Source organism: Scardinius erythrophthalmus (genome assembly GCF_964197995.2).
Source record: "Scardinius erythrophthalmus genome assembly, chromosome: 12".
NCBI classification, from domain to species: Eukaryota; Metazoa; Chordata; class Actinopteri; order Cypriniformes; family Leuciscidae; genus Scardinius; species Scardinius erythrophthalmus.
The window spans coordinates 3,643,007-3,661,169 of NC_138232.1; the positions used below are offsets into that span (position 1 = coordinate 3,643,007).

An 18,163-nucleotide genomic window follows, 5' to 3' on the forward strand; every position below is an offset into this window, starting at 1 on the left:
CATTCTTGTCACACAAACTCAATATGGTCAGGTATTTTTTTTTTTTTTTTTTTGAGCATTAACATTATTTTGTGTAAAAATGCCAACTTTTAGCAGTGCAGTTAAAAATGCATCCGAAATATATGTTAATATGTCAAAACAGTTGATATTGCTTTGACTGTGCATGCATTGTCTGTGAAATTCCCATACTGGAGTGAAGGACACAAACACTATTGCTCACTGAGGAAGAATAAAACTATCACCAGAGGGCGCCACATCGCATTATGCTTGCAACACACTAAACAATTTTCAATATTTGTGGCATGATGAATTTTTTGGAAACAGTACAGCCGGGCAGAACTAAAAGCTCCTTCACTCTCTACACACAGTTAGTCTAGTGTGAGTCTGGCTTGTGTTTTTACAAGTGTTAACCAGTTTATAAAAAGCAGGTGATAATTGGCTGTCTGGAGGTCTGAATATTTTTAACAGACCCACATGGAAGATTTCTCGACAGTAGCGGGGACCGGGGCTAGTTGTCACATAGGGAAGGTCTATATGGCAGTAAAAATCAGATTTTGAGACAAAGGTTTATTTTGTCCCACATTAGCATGCTGCTTCCAAACACTTAATTAAAAATGTATATATTTTGTCAATTACGTCCTTTAAACTAATATATTTGTGTAGCTGGTATTTTATATGATTTTGAGCAATGTTTCTTATAAATATTGTATATTTTATATATATTATAAACATTTTTTATTATATTTTGATGTTTTTATAAAACATTATTTGGATTATCAAAATGTATAATTACTGCATGTAATTTAATTACTTTTCCCATGAAAAAGTAAAGTCAGGGATTACTCTCTTAATATTTCAGTAATTTAATTACAGTTACTTCTGGTGTAGTTACATTAAATACTGCATAGACTAGAACAACTCTATATAAAACAATAGTGGATTTAACATCAAAATTTAACATCTAACGTTAAAAATGTATGTTTTTAATGTAACCTTATGGCTGTACACACTTTGGGCACTTCAAGAATAATTTATGCAATTTTATATTTTTATTTGCAAGTATTAAAAGAGCAGTTGTATCCTTGTATTGTTCAACTGGTAGGGTTGAGAAGTAATGCAATAATTCTTAGAGAGAGAGTAATTAGTACAGTAATCTAATTACACTGCTAAAGATCTACTTTTTAACTTACCCATATTCACACACACACACACACACACACACACACACACACACACACACACACACACACACACACACACACATATATATATATATATATATTTACTTATTGATTTTACATTAAATAGTATTTCATATTTCGAAAATGGTATGCAAAGTGAAATATGATCAATAAAGCCAATGCTTCGATACTTTTGCCAATACAAAAACTGACTTATAAAGAAACCCACTCACAAAAAAAAGAACCAGCGAACATAAAAAGGAGACAAGCACATATTTATTGCTGCAAAATCCTCGCCAGCATTCAGTATCAACAGCGGCTCTAAACGCGGCTGACATGCAGCATCTATAATCCGGGGTTTCCACATCAGCCAAGACACAAATCCAGCAGAGATCATGGTGCCGGTAAACAGGACAGGTGTTAACCGCTGACTGACCCTTCTAGAGCTCCCTTCAGTGAGTATTAATGCAGATCTGTTTAGAGGCAACAACACCATCTGCGTCACGTTACACTATTGTTTTTTATCTTGCAAAGCAGGTTCTGGAAATGACCATCGACATGCAGATGAGAAAAAGCAATGCTTCATCCACACAGACACAATTCAGCATGCTTTCTGCCAACAGAGAGAGTTTGGGAACAGAGACAAAAACGAGCGAGAACACAAATTCAGTGATTATAATGAACTTAGAATTGAAGTTTATGTGGCAAGACACTTATTTTGAAAGTACAGGTTTAAGACTTCAACAAGACCTAATATATGAAAGCACCAGGTGAAAGCTACAGCAAAACCTATGCTCAGATAAAAGCATTGTTGTCCAATATCTGGATGCATTTTTTATCTCTTGACATCAAAATAGCTTTTAGTAGGCTATCTCACGAAGGTCAGAGTGGCAGTATCAGCTGTCCAACCGCGCTATGTTTAGCTAAGCCAACGTATGGGCAACTTCACATTCCTGTCATGTTCTTACAGAGATTAATATTGTCTACAGTTAATATTTTAATCAGACTTTGGGTCAAACACAGAGCATTGTTCCACGGAGGAAAATCAATCTGTCAGAATAAACTAACATCTCACAAACATATCATCCCTTTCCTATATGAATGCAAAAAAAAGATTATACAAAAGGCAAAAACTGATACCGATGAAGTAAAGTTTGTCCCTTTATAATTTGTCACTGATAAACAGACTTATGAGAGATACTCTTCTGCAACTTCAATGCTAGCAGTCGCTCTATTAAAGCTTAATTCAACTATCAGTTTTATTGAAGTATCGACTTACTTTCAGATTACCACAAATATCACACAGTAAGAAGTGTGGAGCTATAAAGGTAATATTAATAGCAGATCATTTGATATTAGAAGAATTTGATGAGTAATGTCTGTTTTGACTGCAGACTTTGGTTTCTTGGCCAGATTGAGGTATTTTTTAGATCTCTTTCAAAAACCAATGCAATTACTTTACTAAAGGCTTTTTTTAGGAGAAACATCTGAGAAGCAGCAGAATTAATGTTTAGAAAAGGATTACATAGCACAAATTAGTTTTTTTTTCCACAGTGTTGTTGTCTTATTTCCTAGAATACACATATAAACAATCTTAAATGAACATACATTTTCTTACTGAAGATATTAAGAACCAAATATCAAACTTAAGTGACATAAATATGAAGAAATTGACATAAATGTATATATTTATAATATTGTTATAAATATATTATTTATATTTATATATTATAAATATATTACATTATTTACCTGTTTTCCCTTCAAATTAAGATGCTTTTTCTTACTCCATTGGCAGGTGTTTTTTAAAGTACATTTAATTCTGATCAAATGTTCAGAAAACAAGACTTAATGTCTTCAGTAATTTTGCTTTTCAAGTAAATGTACTGTAAAGTGCATATAAATGCAAAACAACTGACAGAAGAAACATCTGAGAAGCAGCCGACTTAAAGGAATAGTTCACTTAAAAATTAACATTTTGTCATCATTTACTCACCCTCATGTTGTTTCAAACCTGTATGAATTTCTTTTTTCTGCTGAACACAAAAGAAGATATTTTGAAGAATGTCCGTAACCAAACAGCTGCTGTTGGACCCCATTGACTTCCATAGTAGGAAAAAAAAATACTGTGGAAGTCAATGGTGTCCACCAACTGTCTGGTTACTGACATTCTTCAAAATATCTTCTTTTGTGTTCAGCAGAAAAAAGAAATTCATACAGATTTGAAAAAACTTGACGGTGAGTAAATGATGACAGAATTTTCATTCTCAAGTGAACTATTCCTTTAAGCAAAAGTCTCCATTTAATTTGGTCTCACAATACAGTCAAGGAGAAATCTTGAGATCTTAATGTGGACATTAAAAATATGGAAATGTTCATTTAATGAGATTGCTTTTTATTCTTTATAGTAAGCTAAATGAGGTTGTAAGACAGGCCCGAAGCATCGTGAGGAACCACAGCTGTCAGATAAGAGCCGCGTACGGCCTATCGACAACAGAGCTCCACAAGTGCTGGATAAAAGCTTTATGTGCGTGTGTGTGCTAATAATATCACCCAGTAACAGGCCGAGGATGAACAATAAGAGGGTGTCTTAAAAAAGAGAGGCATTGTTCTAGAGCATCACTTTGAAGAACATTTCTCTGCCCATCTGAGCTGCAAGGTAAGCGTTTTCACTTTGCTTCCATGTTAAGGAACGTTAACTTTAATATATGTCAAGAATAAACCAAGAGATCTTACCTTGGAAAATCCACCTTTGTTTCGTCCTCAATGTTTCAGGCTCTTAATATTTCCAGGCATAGTCATAGATTTTAAAAACCGGTCATTGAAAAACCCACATTTATCAACATTCTTAGGAAGACGTCAATGTCTACGGGCCTGAATATTAATCTTGCATAAGAAATGCTGTGTTTAATAATTTACTTACATGTGTGTTTTATAATGGATAATGATTTATAATCTTTCCATGTCTCCTTGATCACTTCCGATTTTATCTCTCAGATGATTTAATTAAAATGTATCTCTTTATCAATCTGATTTACTTTTGGCTTTTCGATATTGAGATGCATGAAACCTCAAATTAAATTGCGTAATGGTATTAAAACCAAAACCGCCTTTGGTGTTTGGCATAAGGAACCCAATTCCGGATAAATGATGATATGCTCGTTTTATTGCAACGTTAAACGTCTTTTTTTTCCCGAGTGCACTAGGCCAATTTGACAACCATGAGAACATCACTGAGCGGAAACTTGGGCCGGGTTAAAGCCTCTGGAGCTCTGATGCGAGTCTATTTATGGTGCATTGCAAGTGGATATGGGCTGGAGAAAGCTGGGATTGTTATCTGTGTGGCATAGTTACCATGCCCATATAACCACACCGCGATAGGCGTCTGCCAACACCTCTTTTCCTAGGGGTCCACTTCATCTGTGAGCGCGGCCACTGTCAGGACTTTTGAAGTGGTTAACAGACGGCGAACAGACGCCATTGCACAATTTCACATCAATCAATTAGTGTCATTACTTCATCCATTTTAAAAAGCAGCAGACAAATGATATACAGCGGCGATGATTTCAAGAGTCAAATACGTGAGATTCCAGTCGCTGGAGATAACACGGTCTGATTAGCATGTCTGAATCTAACACTTGAAGAGACTCCCAAAGGTCCTGCCCTTTCGAAACAAATGCCTTTATTTTTATCTCCTAGGTTGAATCGCCATTGTAAAGATGCCCGAGTGAGTATATTGTGTCTCTGCTTTCTGTTCGTCATCTTAGACGACTTACGGCACCCTAGACAAAAGAGCTCTATTCTTAGATTTAGAGGCTGTGTTGCTTTAACTTAAGGCCTCGGTATTAACGAAGGCTGATTAGGAGTGTGTGAATACCATACAGGTCAAAAGTCTGAGACCAGACTGAAAATCTGATTAGGATTCTGGGTCACTAATTAAATAAGAAAACTAGTAACACTGATACAATTTGTCTAGTCATTTCACACAGAATAACCAGGTTTTGTTCATGTCAGCTCAAGATATGCTGTTAATAAAGCATAAGATGGACACTCAAATTATGGTGATGATATAATTGGTAATGAAAATGTATGAAAGGAATGTAAATAGAAGGTCTCATTAGTTAATGCATAAGTTAAGATGAACTAACTACGAGAAATATATTTTTTACAACATTAACCTTTGCTAATGTTACTTATTTAATAAAAATAGTCATATTCATGTTAGTTCACAGTGCATTAGCTAATGTTAACAGATGCAACTTTTGATTTTGAAAACGTATTAGTAAATGTTGAGATTAACATTAACTAAGATATGCTGTAAAAGTATATTGTTTGTTGTTAGTTCACATTGTTAACAAAGGAAACCTTATTGTAAAGTGTTACCGAAGCATTTTCATTGGGGTCTTAGGCTTTTGGACATTACTGTATGTTGTTATGAATGAGGATTAAGATATTTATGATCTAATTGTGTGTTTTTATTCCTTTGCAGGCAAGAGGTAAGAGTGAAAAGCCATCGTTGAATGCCACTTTTTCAATATGTTATCTAACTAATCTACTGCAGAAATAACACATGATATTTCTGTTTTCAATGTGGAGTGAAGCATATATAATGAGTGCTATATATAACCAATGCGCATTTCAAATTTGACAGAAAAAGTCCAAGATCTCTGCATCTCGCAAGCTGATGCTAAAGGTACATTTTCATTTGCATAATAATTTTCTGCAATAAAGCTTCACAAATTGTGGTTCCAACTGTATGCAATATTTTTTGCATTTTCAGAGGAAAAATGTAACTAGAGTTTGTCTGTGCAAAATGCCAATTTTTTTGGTGTTTGCTCTAAAAAAAACACACAAAAAAACACAAATTAAGAAAGTGCATTATTATAATTGATTTTTTCCTAATATTTATATTTATATATATATATATTTATATATATATATATATATATATATATATATATATATATATATATATATATATATATATATATATATATATATATATATATAACATTTTAAAGAGCATGTCTATGTGTTTGTCAGAGTCTTATGGTAGCTAAAGCAAAGGATGACTTAGAGCAAGAGCTGGTAGATAAAGAGGCAGAGAAGGAGAGATATCTGGCTGAGAAAGCTCCTCCGCTACACACTAGAGAAATGTCTTTCGCTGAGCTTCAGGTATGTCCACAACTCACAAAACTCTACTGGGATTATCATAGAAAAATTACCACAACAAAATATGTTCTTGAATGCTATAGAATTCCAAAAAGTGCTATTTAAGCACCATGAGATATATAAATATCATAATTAAACAATAGCATACTGTATACAGTATTGTATGTAAAACTACCATGATTTTACCATTGAAACAATCTGCCACACTTCTAGAAGATTTACTTTGAAAATCAGCGTCAGTCCTGTAAAAACTCTTTGTTCTCTCTATTAGGAGCTGTGTCGGGAACTACACGCTAAAGTTGATGTGGTGGACGAGGAGCGCTATGACATTGAGGCTAAAGTGCTTCACAACACAAGAGAAGTAAAGAAACCGTTTAGCCTTTTACTGTATATAGGCTTCAGTAACTCAACAATGCTAGGAAAATGAAAAGTCCCCTAACCAGACATGACAGTTTCCAGCATTGATTATAATTTGACATCCCGTGTTAAAAGCAAAATTACTGACATATATTTACTAAATTAGAATTTGAAGATTTAATAGAGCACAACAGTCAGCACACACTATTTCAGCAACATTTAGGACCCTGTGAAAACAGTTTAATTATTTCCCAAATTCCCTTTATTTATTTTTTCAAACTCCATTTTTTTCAGTTTAAATTCTTCTGGATTACTTTTTTTACGTTACATTAAATTTCAGTAATCAAAAAGCATGTCTAATTAATTGAAATTATGAACTGAAACTTCAATTAATTAATTGAAACATACAATTTAACAACAATTTATTAAAAGTTTAACAAAAATAAAAAATTTAGGGCCCTATGAAATACGTTTTAGTTTTTCTGAAATTCAGTTTAATTTTTTCCCAAATTCCCTTTTATTTTTATTTTCAAATTCCATTTTTTCAGTTAAATTTTTTTTTAGACTCCATTTTAATGGTCACATTAAATTTTAGCAATCAAAAATCATGTCTAATTAATTGAAATTATGAATTTTAGGGTTAGGTAAAAAAATGTAAGGTAAATGTAAAGGCCCCATGAAATACGTTTTTTTTCTTTCTGAAATTCCGTTTTATTTTTACCAAATTCTGTTTACTGGATTCCATTTTAATGGTTTAATTCAATTTTAATAATTAAAAAGCATATCTAATTAATTGAATTCATAAAAACAACTTTTTTGGGGGCTCTACAATAATAGGGCCCTGTAAAATGTTTGTTTTTTTCTTCTTTCTCTGTTGTGTATTTTAATTTTTTCTGGCAATCAAATGACGGCACAAAACAATAATTACATTTTTCTTTGAATCATATGAAATTAAAAAAAATTTGGTCAAACAAAGTATGATCATTCCTTAAAAATAACGTTTTAATAATAATTTATTATTATTATTATTAGTGTTGGTATTATTGTTACATTGAGATGTAACTATTTTCTACAGTACAACAGTAATATATTTGTCACAATTTCTTCATGTTAAAACAAACTTTTATTTTGACGGGTTGCCGTGCAGACCTTTGAGTTTTCAGGCCCTAAACGTTGGTTCTTGATTTTTTTACCATATTCATTTTCTCTATAGAATTTTTTTCTTATTTATTAATTAATTTTTCTAATCCAAACTAAGAACCATAACCAAACAGTTTCAAGATGAATCCCAACCATACACAAATTTAAATAAAAAATTAAATTTGAATAATTACATTTAAATAAATAAAGAAAAAAGAAAAGAAAATGATGAGTAAAACAGAAAGTGCTAATGAATTATGCATTGCAAATGCCCTTATTGGTGATAAAATAAATGCTGGCAATAACGAATTGATATAAACGACTTTAACACCAACTGTAAACGCCCAAATTGAACAGACCAGATCACTCACCAGGACCAAATTACATTCACATTCGGGCTGTCACCCCGTGTGTTCCCGTCTTAAGAATGTAGCGTTGCGTAAGAACAGAACATCAGACTCATACAGGAACCTGCTCAATAAAAACTTGCGTATTATGAAACATGTAAACAAACCTGTTGCAGATCAAAGATCTGAACATCAAAGTCCTGGACCTGAGGGGCAAATTTAAGCGCCCCCCCCTGAGAAGAGTCCGGGTCTCAGCTGACGCCATCCTGCGCTCTCTGCTGGGCTCCAAACACAAGGTGTCCATGGATCTGAGAGCAAACCTCAAGTCCGTCAAGAAGGAAGACACAGAGAAGGTGAGCTGTGGGTCCATGGCGTCCATCTGGGCTGAAATGAAGGAGTTCATCGTTACTCAGACCGTTATTTTAACCCAATTCTGGATGCATTTGTGTGTCTCTTTGTAGGAAAAGACAGTGGAGGTCAGTGACTGGAGGAAAAATGTGGAGGCCATGTCTGGAATGGAAGGAAGGAAGAAAATGTTTGATGCAGCACAGTAAACAAGTGATCACAATCAACATCTGTAAACATGCAAGTATAGTACGAGAGAATTCATGTCAACATGAAGTCAAAATGGAGTATATCTACCGGTAATACATTCTTGGCTGTTGTTGAAGAACAATTTTTTTGTCTTTTCGCAGGATATCAGGGTGGGATGAAGAACAGAGGAGGTGACAACGCTGATTATTATAGGAATGCATACATAGGCCTACTTGTCAAATACAAAATGATTTGTCAGTGTGTTCAATAAATGTCAAATTAAAAGCCCTGTGATGTGAAAAGTGTCAAAAACGTTGTAGGCCCTACTGTAAATAAATTGTGTAATCTCCAGATATTTATCAACATTTGTCATTTTATGTGATTGTTTGTACAGTCAAATGTTTAGTAAGGATTAAAGCTGATGGTGTTTGGGGAAATTGACTAATAAAATAAAATGATAAGTAAATAATCTGGAAATTCAGTGCCCTTATGAAAAAATAACATTTCTACCTCTATAAAGGGAGTTATCATGACTATGTATGATGTAATGGAAAAGAAGTATGTGAATGATAAGGCCAAAGCGACCTGCACATTTCTCAGTTTACCAGTCAAGAGTTGCTGATCATCTGGTGCGTTCAAGGCCTCCTGGGAACTTCGTATTTACGAATTGGGAAGTGGTGTTCAGCGTCTGGTCCGTTTCAGTCACTTTCGTCGAAGCAAGATGGCGGCAACATATTTTAGAATCTCATTTAATCTTGTATGTTTTTTATGGGTTTTTTTATGGTTTGAGGAAATATAAAGCCTGCTGCTCCATTAAAGCAAAGAGTATAGAAGTACCTATAGTTTATTTATTTAAACTATAGATTATTTACGTATGGTCGTACCTTTGCCAGCCGCTAGAGGGCGCTGTTTAACAGATGCATTTTCAAAGCTTAATAAAACAGTTGAAACATAAAGAACTTTATTTTTAAGAGTGAATCGAAAAATACAAATCTGTTTAGGCGGGTTCTTAACAATGTCATTATAGCCTACTTTACATATTAAAGGATTTAAGAAATGCATGATAAGCAAGGCCAAAACCATTCACACAAAGCATGTCCAAACAAAACCAGTGATGCGAAGGAAGGGTTAAAGGTGAAATATTTCACTCCAACTCCATTTCACAAGGAAAGTTGCGATGCATTTTTGTGTCATTCGCCCCTCCCTGGTCACATGACTCACCTCCAAACTATGAAAGATCTGCCTTTATGTCCCTCACATTACCCCTGTATTGACTGTAACATAATGAGGTTTTGCTTTAGTGCTTTATGATTTAGTTTCCTCAGGATTAACTGTCTGAATAGCGTTTCCATCCTAGTAAAGTTCTGCGTTCATTGCACTTTGAGTTTGTACGAGTCTCTTTCTTTTTTGAAAGAGCAAGTGAGGACAGGAAGATGGTTTCTTTATCAGTGTAGATATTACACTAATAATTCTTAATAGTTTTTCAAATTTTTATATTGTACATGATTTCTGTTGTATTGTTAATACTTTATACCCACTAACATCACACACACACACAAACACACACACACACACACACACACACACACACACACACACACACACACACACACACACACACACACACACACACACACACACACACACACACACACACAAACAAACAAACACAAAGGCCTACACACATGTTGTGTGTTCATGTTTTATGGGGACCATGCATAGACAAAATTATTTTTAAACTGTACAATCTCCATGTTTTGTCCCCTTACCCTGACCCTGACCCTAATCCTAAACTAATCCTAAACCACCCATCACAGAAAACTTTCTGCATAAAAAAAAAAAAAAAAAAAAAAACATCACTTAGTAATTATAAGCTGTTTTCCTCATGGGGACTAAAACATGTCCACAAGGACAAGGATTTTGGATATTGCCATCTTTGTGGTGACATTTTGTCCTCATAATGTAGGTAGCCTATTAACTTACCAGAGGCACACACACACACACACACACACACACACACACACACACACACACACACACACACACACACACACACACACACACACGGGAATAGCTAATATGCTCTTGACGTTACAATTACAGTGCAAATCTCACGATTATGGTTAAATAAGATAAAATACATATAATATAGACAAATTATGTGTATTTTCGCATTAAACATCGCAACAGATATTTATCACTTAGTTTAGCACTAGCCTATATATTAGCCGAATTAAATAAATAGCTAATAATTTTATATTTATATAGACTAATTTATAAATAAATTTACAAATAAATTTATAAACATAAAACATGTAATGGAGCCAAAATGTAAGTAGCCTATATACTGTTATGTCATCATACCTCAAACTTCGCGCTACTGTTGTTTCGTCTGCGCTTGATGACGTTGCAGGATGTTCGCAATAATAAATGCATTTTTTGTCAATTGTTAATATTGTTTGTTCAATGACTATTTTGAATGTAAATTTGTTTATTTCTCAATAAAATAAATAAATAATGTGTCAAGCGCAGTGAACTTCACCGGATATTCCGTGTTCAGGGAATAGGGAGCACTGCAGTGAACACTTCGTAGGGACCCTGTCAGTTGGAATGCAGCTACACATTCGAGTCAGTCCTCGTTGGTTAGGACTGTTCAGACTCTTGTGTTGATTTTACCTCTCTGTTACTTCATTGATCTGCTGTGTTTACTCTGTAAACTCAGTCAAGCCTGCATTGTATCCTCACCTGCCAAGAAAAAACTGTTAATCTGTGTAATGTTGTCCTGTTTTATCTAGCCTATAGACTTTATTCAGAGCATGACGACAGGTCTGAAAGCGAGGCTGTGAGGGGCAGACTTGCTGTGTTTCCAATGGCGTCCGCTGTAAAAAGCTATATAAAGCTCCTAGATTAGGCTACTTACAATTTTACACAGCTTATATTGTCGGGAGTTTTATTTTAACTGAAATTTCTTGGAAAGATATTTTTCCAATGTTTCATGAGCAGAACAATCCAAAAACACATTAAATAACAGTACAGCCCATTGAAGAGATGCATGTCTGTCCCTCACAGCCTCGCTTTCATTCCCATTTAAAATCAAAGATGGCGCTGCTTTGAATAAGGTCTCTACCTGTCGAACCTTTCAACAAACCCACGCTTTGAATCAGGAGACAATATTGTTAATATTTCGATATTTAATCATTCATATAGGCCTATTATGTTGGATATGATCATTTAATAAAGATCAAGATGTTGAAAGTAATAAAAAAAATCTCCCTAGCCTGTAAGCCTATATAGCCTATAGGCTATATATATATATATTTTTTTTTTTTATCTTATTTTTGTATTGATGACAGTGGTGGTACAGTAAATATCAAAATACCAAATCCTATTAGAATAAAGTTCTTTTTTTTTTTTTTTGCTTTCCAAATAAAAATAATACATTTGCAGTTGTCAGACTGCATGTCAAGTCGTTTAATGGGACTAAACAGCTTCTGACTGTTCTGAAGCTAATAAAGGTCTGGCATGATAAAGAGCAGAGATCCTGCAGGTGTGTGTTACGGAGCGTTCATTTTCTCACCTGAGGTTAACATCCCGTGACCTTTCAAACGGCACAGGAACTGAGCCACAGGTCAACTCAACTTCAACATAGGCAAGCTATGCCTATAGCAGAGTAGAGCTAAAAATGTCTAGAACAATACATTTACTAGACATTTTTACGATGACTTAGACAAATGATGTGCAGAGGTGTGAAAAGCCAGGGTGCTTGAATTTCAGTGCATCTTGTTGGAATGCATTTGTTAGAATAAACAAGTATAAGCAAGAATGCATTTGTTAGAATAAACAATTAATATGCAAATATCATACCTCCTAAATGTACTTTAAGTCAATGTTTTTTATTGTTATGTATAATCACTCCAAAACATTCAGATCTCATCATATGAGAACACAGTTGTCAGCCGATCTATTAATAGACACAATGCACATCCACAGAGAATGTGTCCAATGTTTTGTGCATGTATTATGTTTTCATAGGTGTATACGTGCAGTGGCATGTGAATCCAGCCCACCCTCTATGAAGACAAAACATCACATATGTAGTCATGTGATCTTTGGATAATTTATATATCATTGGGGTTCAGCTTCAAGAGCAAACAGCCTTCGCTAACAAAGTCATCTCGACCAACCTAAAGACAGGTAAGATGAATATCTGCATGTCTCCATCAAATGCATGATTTAATGAACGTTTTAATGTTGTCCGATTACTATAATGACTGTAAAAACTGACACATTCTTATGTAATCTGTACATGAAACAGGTCTTAATCTAAGCATGTCATACAGAGAGGACGTAGAGAATGAGTAAGTGTCTTTGTGTTTCATTAAACAGGATTTATATGCATTGAGAATAAAGCTCACGTTCAATCACTGACACATTTATAGTGATTGCAAAAGTTAAATGAACATTCTCATGTTGTTTGTTTCTGTCTAGGGAGCAAGAGGGTGAGTTTGAATTTGTTGAGCTTTCCTCTTCTGTGAATAATAAATCTACATTGAGCAAAGCCTTAAACTCACATTGTGTCCAAACAAATACATATAACATTCATACATACAAAACACACTGTAAAAAGTGAAAAGTAATATTATTGACTTGAGTAATGTAAATGTAGATGTTTGCATATAAAGTATAATTTAGATTACCTGACAAAATACCTTTAATAATGTAGACATTCAACAACCTAACATACTGGAATAGCTATGGGGGTAAAAAGATGTGACCATTATGTCATAATTATGAAATAAAATAAAAAGATGTTCAAATAAATAGTTTTTCATGTAGAACATTTCACCTTTTATGCAAACCCAGGTATAAGGGGGGGGGGGGGGGGGAAGCATGCTTTGGTAAATCATAATTTTGCTAAATCATATGTTTTACAAAAAATAATAATAATATAGCATACTTTTTGTAATTTTCCCTCATAATTCTGACTTTTCTCATATTTTTAACTGTTAAAATTATGAATTGTTATGTCATTATTATTTACCAAAGCATATTTTTTCATACAGTATATGTCAGAAATAGGATTCTTTTCACACAGATAGAGCAGATTTCCTGATAACTTTCCTGAACACTGATGATTATGGCTTGCAACTATGAATCTGTGCTATTGTGGGATAAAATGGGTAAATGCATTGTGGCGATCCTTCATTTTATAATTGATTTAATGAAACATGACCCAGCGTAAATACGGGTTGATGCAAACAACGTTATTTAGAGGCACTTAACAAATGACAGCTCTGAATCAGAATGACTAAAGTGTGAGGAGAATGAAGGCTATTTTCCTGAAAGCCGTCATGAGAAACTTCAGCTAAACCCAGTCGGAGTTGCTGGAGCGGAGAAAGGTTGGTGTGTTTGAGGCTGTTGAGAGGGACTGTTGTTTGGAGCACAATGGCAATCTCAGTCTGTCCCTCTCTTGGCGGCCCAAATGGGAATCAGGTTTCCTCTGTGTAGATGATCCGGTTTGCACATCGGCTCCTGGGCTTTTACCCTGATACTCGAGTTTAAATGTTACCTTTATTGACCAGCGGCGAAGAGACTTACTTGCTGGGTGAGATTCACTGTGAACAAGGTTGTATTGAACAAAGAGATGCATTCCGAAAACAAACCTTTCCTTCTTTTGACAGGAATTATTTGGGTTTAGCCCAATGAAAATAGACCTGAGGAAACAATTAAGGGATCAGGGAGAAGAATTTATCTGTCAATTTCCACAAACAGGACACTGTTAGGTATTGCATTAGCATTTCTATTGCCAAAATCCTTCACCTTAAAACAGTGATTCTGAATAGACAAATAAATAATCTCATTAACCAAAATAATAAAAAATACATGTAATGTTTTTAATAGGAATAGCTGAATTCATTAAAATGTTCATATATAGGCTAATGGGATATTTATTCATTTTAAGGAAAATAGTTTACATTTTTTTTAATATTTTAATTTATGGGAAACATGCATAAGTCTATCACTAATTAAAGTAAAATTTTGTCCCAAACTGGCTACTGATTGACCATTATATTTATGGCAAATATCCAACCCTGTTACTTGGAAACACATTATACATTCTGACATAATAAAAATTGCATTAACACTTTACAATAAGGTTTAACTACTTTATTTAACATAAACTTAAAAGGAACAATACTTCAACATTTATTAATCTAAATTAATGTTAATTTGAACATTTACTAATACATTATTAAAATCAAAAGTTGCATTTGTTAACATTAGTTAATGCACTGTGAACTAACATGAACAGACAATTAACAAAGATCAATAAATACTGTATCAAATATTTTGTTCTTTGTTAAAGGAGAACTCCGGTCAATTTTAACATTGAGCTCATTTTATTGTACATTTGGAGTGCTGTCAATACAGAGAACAACGACAAAAATCGGTGTTGCCTACACTGTGTTATCCTCTTTTTAAAAATTGCACCCTGTTGACTTCAATGGGGCAAGTACTAAACCTGCTTTTAGCCTCTTAACATCCTTGATGTGTCATTACAAGTGCACAGAAAATGTGAGTGATTCCTTCAGAGTGAACACGAGTGAAACTGATTGATGTTAAGAGCCTAAAAGCAGGTTTAGTACTTGCCCCATTGAAGTCAACAGGGTGCAAATTTTAAAAATAGAATAACACGGTGTAGGCAACATCGATTTTTGTCGTTGTTCTCTGTATTGACAGCACTCCAAATGTACAAAAAAATTAGCTCAATGTTAAAATTGACCAGAGTTCTCCTTTAATTCATGTCAGTTAATGTTAACTAATGAAACCTTATGGTAAAGTGTTACTAAAATTGCAAAATTAGTTCAAAATCTGAATCCATCCTGACAAGTACATATGTCAAACTTCATATTAAATGAGCAAAATAAATAAATAAAACAGATAACATATATTTAACTATTTCCCTGCCAGCATTTTTTAAATAGTTGCCAGCCATCGCCAGCATTTTTGATCAAAAGTTTAATGGCCCCAGAATATTTTGTTGTATGAATATCTGAATATGAATCAAAAGAAAGAATAAAAGCAGATTCTTTATTATTATTATTATTATTATTATTTTAACATTTTATTCTAACTTCATGCATTCCTTTTTTATCAACACTTTTATGTGGGTAAGTTTCATAAAAAAAGCAACATCTTGAGCAAAAAGATGAGAAAATCATGTTTTTGTCAAAGACTGCATCCAGATCGGATTCAGAATGATGATCAAAACACAGATGGAGAAGATCGAGTCCATCAACACCCCCAAAGCTTCGGTCCTAAAGCTCGTCCTGGGTCGGCATTTATATGCTGTTTAATGTCGATGATCGCGTTATTTTACATAAGCATCTGCTCACATATGATATCGTTTGTTTCAGCTTCTTCTTTGCCTGTGTTTTGATCAGGAGATTCTGTACTCTTTCTGTACCTCCTTAAATTTGGTGGGGAAAGAGTTAACGCAACCTTTTAATTTAAAAATAAATCGGATTGTTAAGCACCTCCTTTCACTGATCATTTGTTGTAAACGAAAAAACAACAATTTTTACGAGTTTGAACCATTTGAACCGTCTTCATGAAAAGTGCCATCTGTATTTAGTTGTGTTGTCTGAACTTGCTCTCCATGAGGTTTCATGTGTTTTGGCAGCAGAAGCTGCTGGTGAAGTGTGTGTTCATGTGTGGCTGGATTAGATGAAGGGTGGAGGATCAGGACTATTATGCAATGACACTGAGTGACATCATTCACGAGTATAATCCTTTATCGTTTAAATGGGGCACGATTTCCTTCCTCTGCCCTGAAACAACTCGTTAAATGACATTGACGTATGTGTGTGTGTTTGGGTTTTATTATACTTTGGTGACAAAACTGTGTTGCGGCTCCTCTCTTCCCAGTCTGTCAGTAACACTCTGTTTGGTTCCTGAAGCTCCTCCTTCTGAAAAGCACAATGAGCTCTGATTGGTCAGCTGGATCAGTGTGTTGTGATTGGTCATTCGAGTATATTTTGGAAATGTCACTCTTCTCACCTTAACTGTGTTAAAACCAGGGTGGAAAAAACTGTCTATATAGCAACAACACTCTAACTAACTCAACCAGGCCCCACCCCTTTATTCTGCGCATTAATTATTTAAATAGGAATATTGAGACTACAATAGAGGCGTTTCAGGGAGAAACAGTGACACTGATATTATGAGAATAACCTTTTCGAACTTTGCACACCTTTTTCATGCTCAAACAGCAACATTACACACTAAAGAAAGCATGATATATCTTCTTTAAAAAATAGCATTATTAAAAAAAAAGAAAAAAAAAGTCTACGATATGTCCTGGCTGAGTGTGTGTATTTTGCATGCATGCATTGCTCAGTTGCAACCATATGCATGCTCATTTTCTCATGCTGTCTGTCTGCTTTGCTCAGAGGAGTTGCAGGATGAGGAAGAGGAGCATGAGGAGGAAGGTAGTGCCGCTTCTGCTAATGCTATTGCTAAAGCTACACCTAATAATTAATGAGGTTTGCCATAATGGACTCAGAATTAATAAACAGATCATGTTGCGGGGTGAATCTCATGAATTGTGTCATCCTAAAATAAAATAAATGGTGTTTTGCATAAACAAATATTATGGATATTTTATGAAATTCAAAAGAATGAAAACTAATGCTTCATTTTTACACCATAAGGAATTTTTTTTCATGATCAAAATATAATTTGGTAATTTCTTTTGATTATGGGGTGAAATAAAACCTAAACATTTCCTTGTGAAATTCACTGTTAGCTTAAAAAATGGGTTATGCACATTATATAAATATTTATCATTATAAACAACAGCTACTTATAGACTCACTGTAAAAAAAAAAAAAGAAAGAATTCAAAGTCATAAATAAAACAAAGATTATTGGAGTATGTTTTAAAAGAAAATACCTTTTCAGTTTTTTAATGTTTAATTTAATGTGTTACTTGCCATTTCTTTGTAATTATTTGTGAAATTCATGAGCAATTTCTGAGTGAAAATCGTTTCAAAGTAAATCCTACACCATCTTTTCTGTATATAAGTACTATAATTATAATGACTTAAAGTTAATAATTATATATAATGCACACAAATCACGTATAATGATTCAAAGGAAAGTCTTCAAATAAAGTGTTTTCGGATAAATCCCTGTTCATGCGTTTATTTGTAGGGCTTGTAAAGGCCGCTGGGAAGCAAACACCCAATCCACATCATGCAGGTAAAACAAAACAAATAAAACAGGATTATTCAGCAAGCGCTTCTAAACAACACCCAATAATTATAATTTCACAAAGTCTCTGATTAAACAAAGTGTGACACATTTGGGATGAAGTTTCGAACAATGTCGGCTATTGTCAGCTTAATGGACCGATCCATCATATCTAAAA

The 18,163-nt window shown here is 34.1% G+C and overlaps 1 protein-coding gene across 6 annotated transcripts; it reads left to right on the forward strand.

The window, feature by feature from the left end:
* The first annotated feature begins 1,462 nt into the window (after positions 1-1,462).
* tnni1b (troponin I type 1b (skeletal, slow)) lies at positions 1,463-10,108 on the forward strand. 6 transcript variants are annotated; one of them, XM_081380978.1, is made up of 10 exons: positions 1,463-1,636; positions 1,719-1,850; positions 3,590-3,840; positions 4,881-4,912; positions 5,833-5,874; positions 6,225-6,356; positions 6,625-6,714; positions 8,374-8,550; positions 8,659-8,782; positions 8,893-10,108. In XM_081380978.1, the coding sequence occupies exons 5-9, from the start codon at positions 5,866-5,868 to the stop codon at positions 8,749-8,751; spliced, it is 501 nt and encodes a 166-aa protein (XP_081237104.1). In that variant the 5' UTR covers positions 1,463-1,636; positions 1,719-1,850; positions 3,590-3,840; positions 4,881-4,912; positions 5,833-5,865; the 3' UTR covers positions 8,752-8,782; positions 8,893-10,108. The 6 variants fall into 6 exon arrangements, with proteins under 6 accessions (XP_081237104.1, XP_081237107.1, XP_081237105.1 ...); XM_081380981.1 differs by having other exon boundaries at positions 1,487-1,636; positions 8,659-8,755; positions 8,893-9,678; XM_081380979.1 differs by lacking the exon at positions 1,719-1,850 and having other exon boundaries at positions 1,487-1,636; positions 8,659-8,791.
* Positions 10,109-18,163: the final 8,055 nt, after the last annotated feature.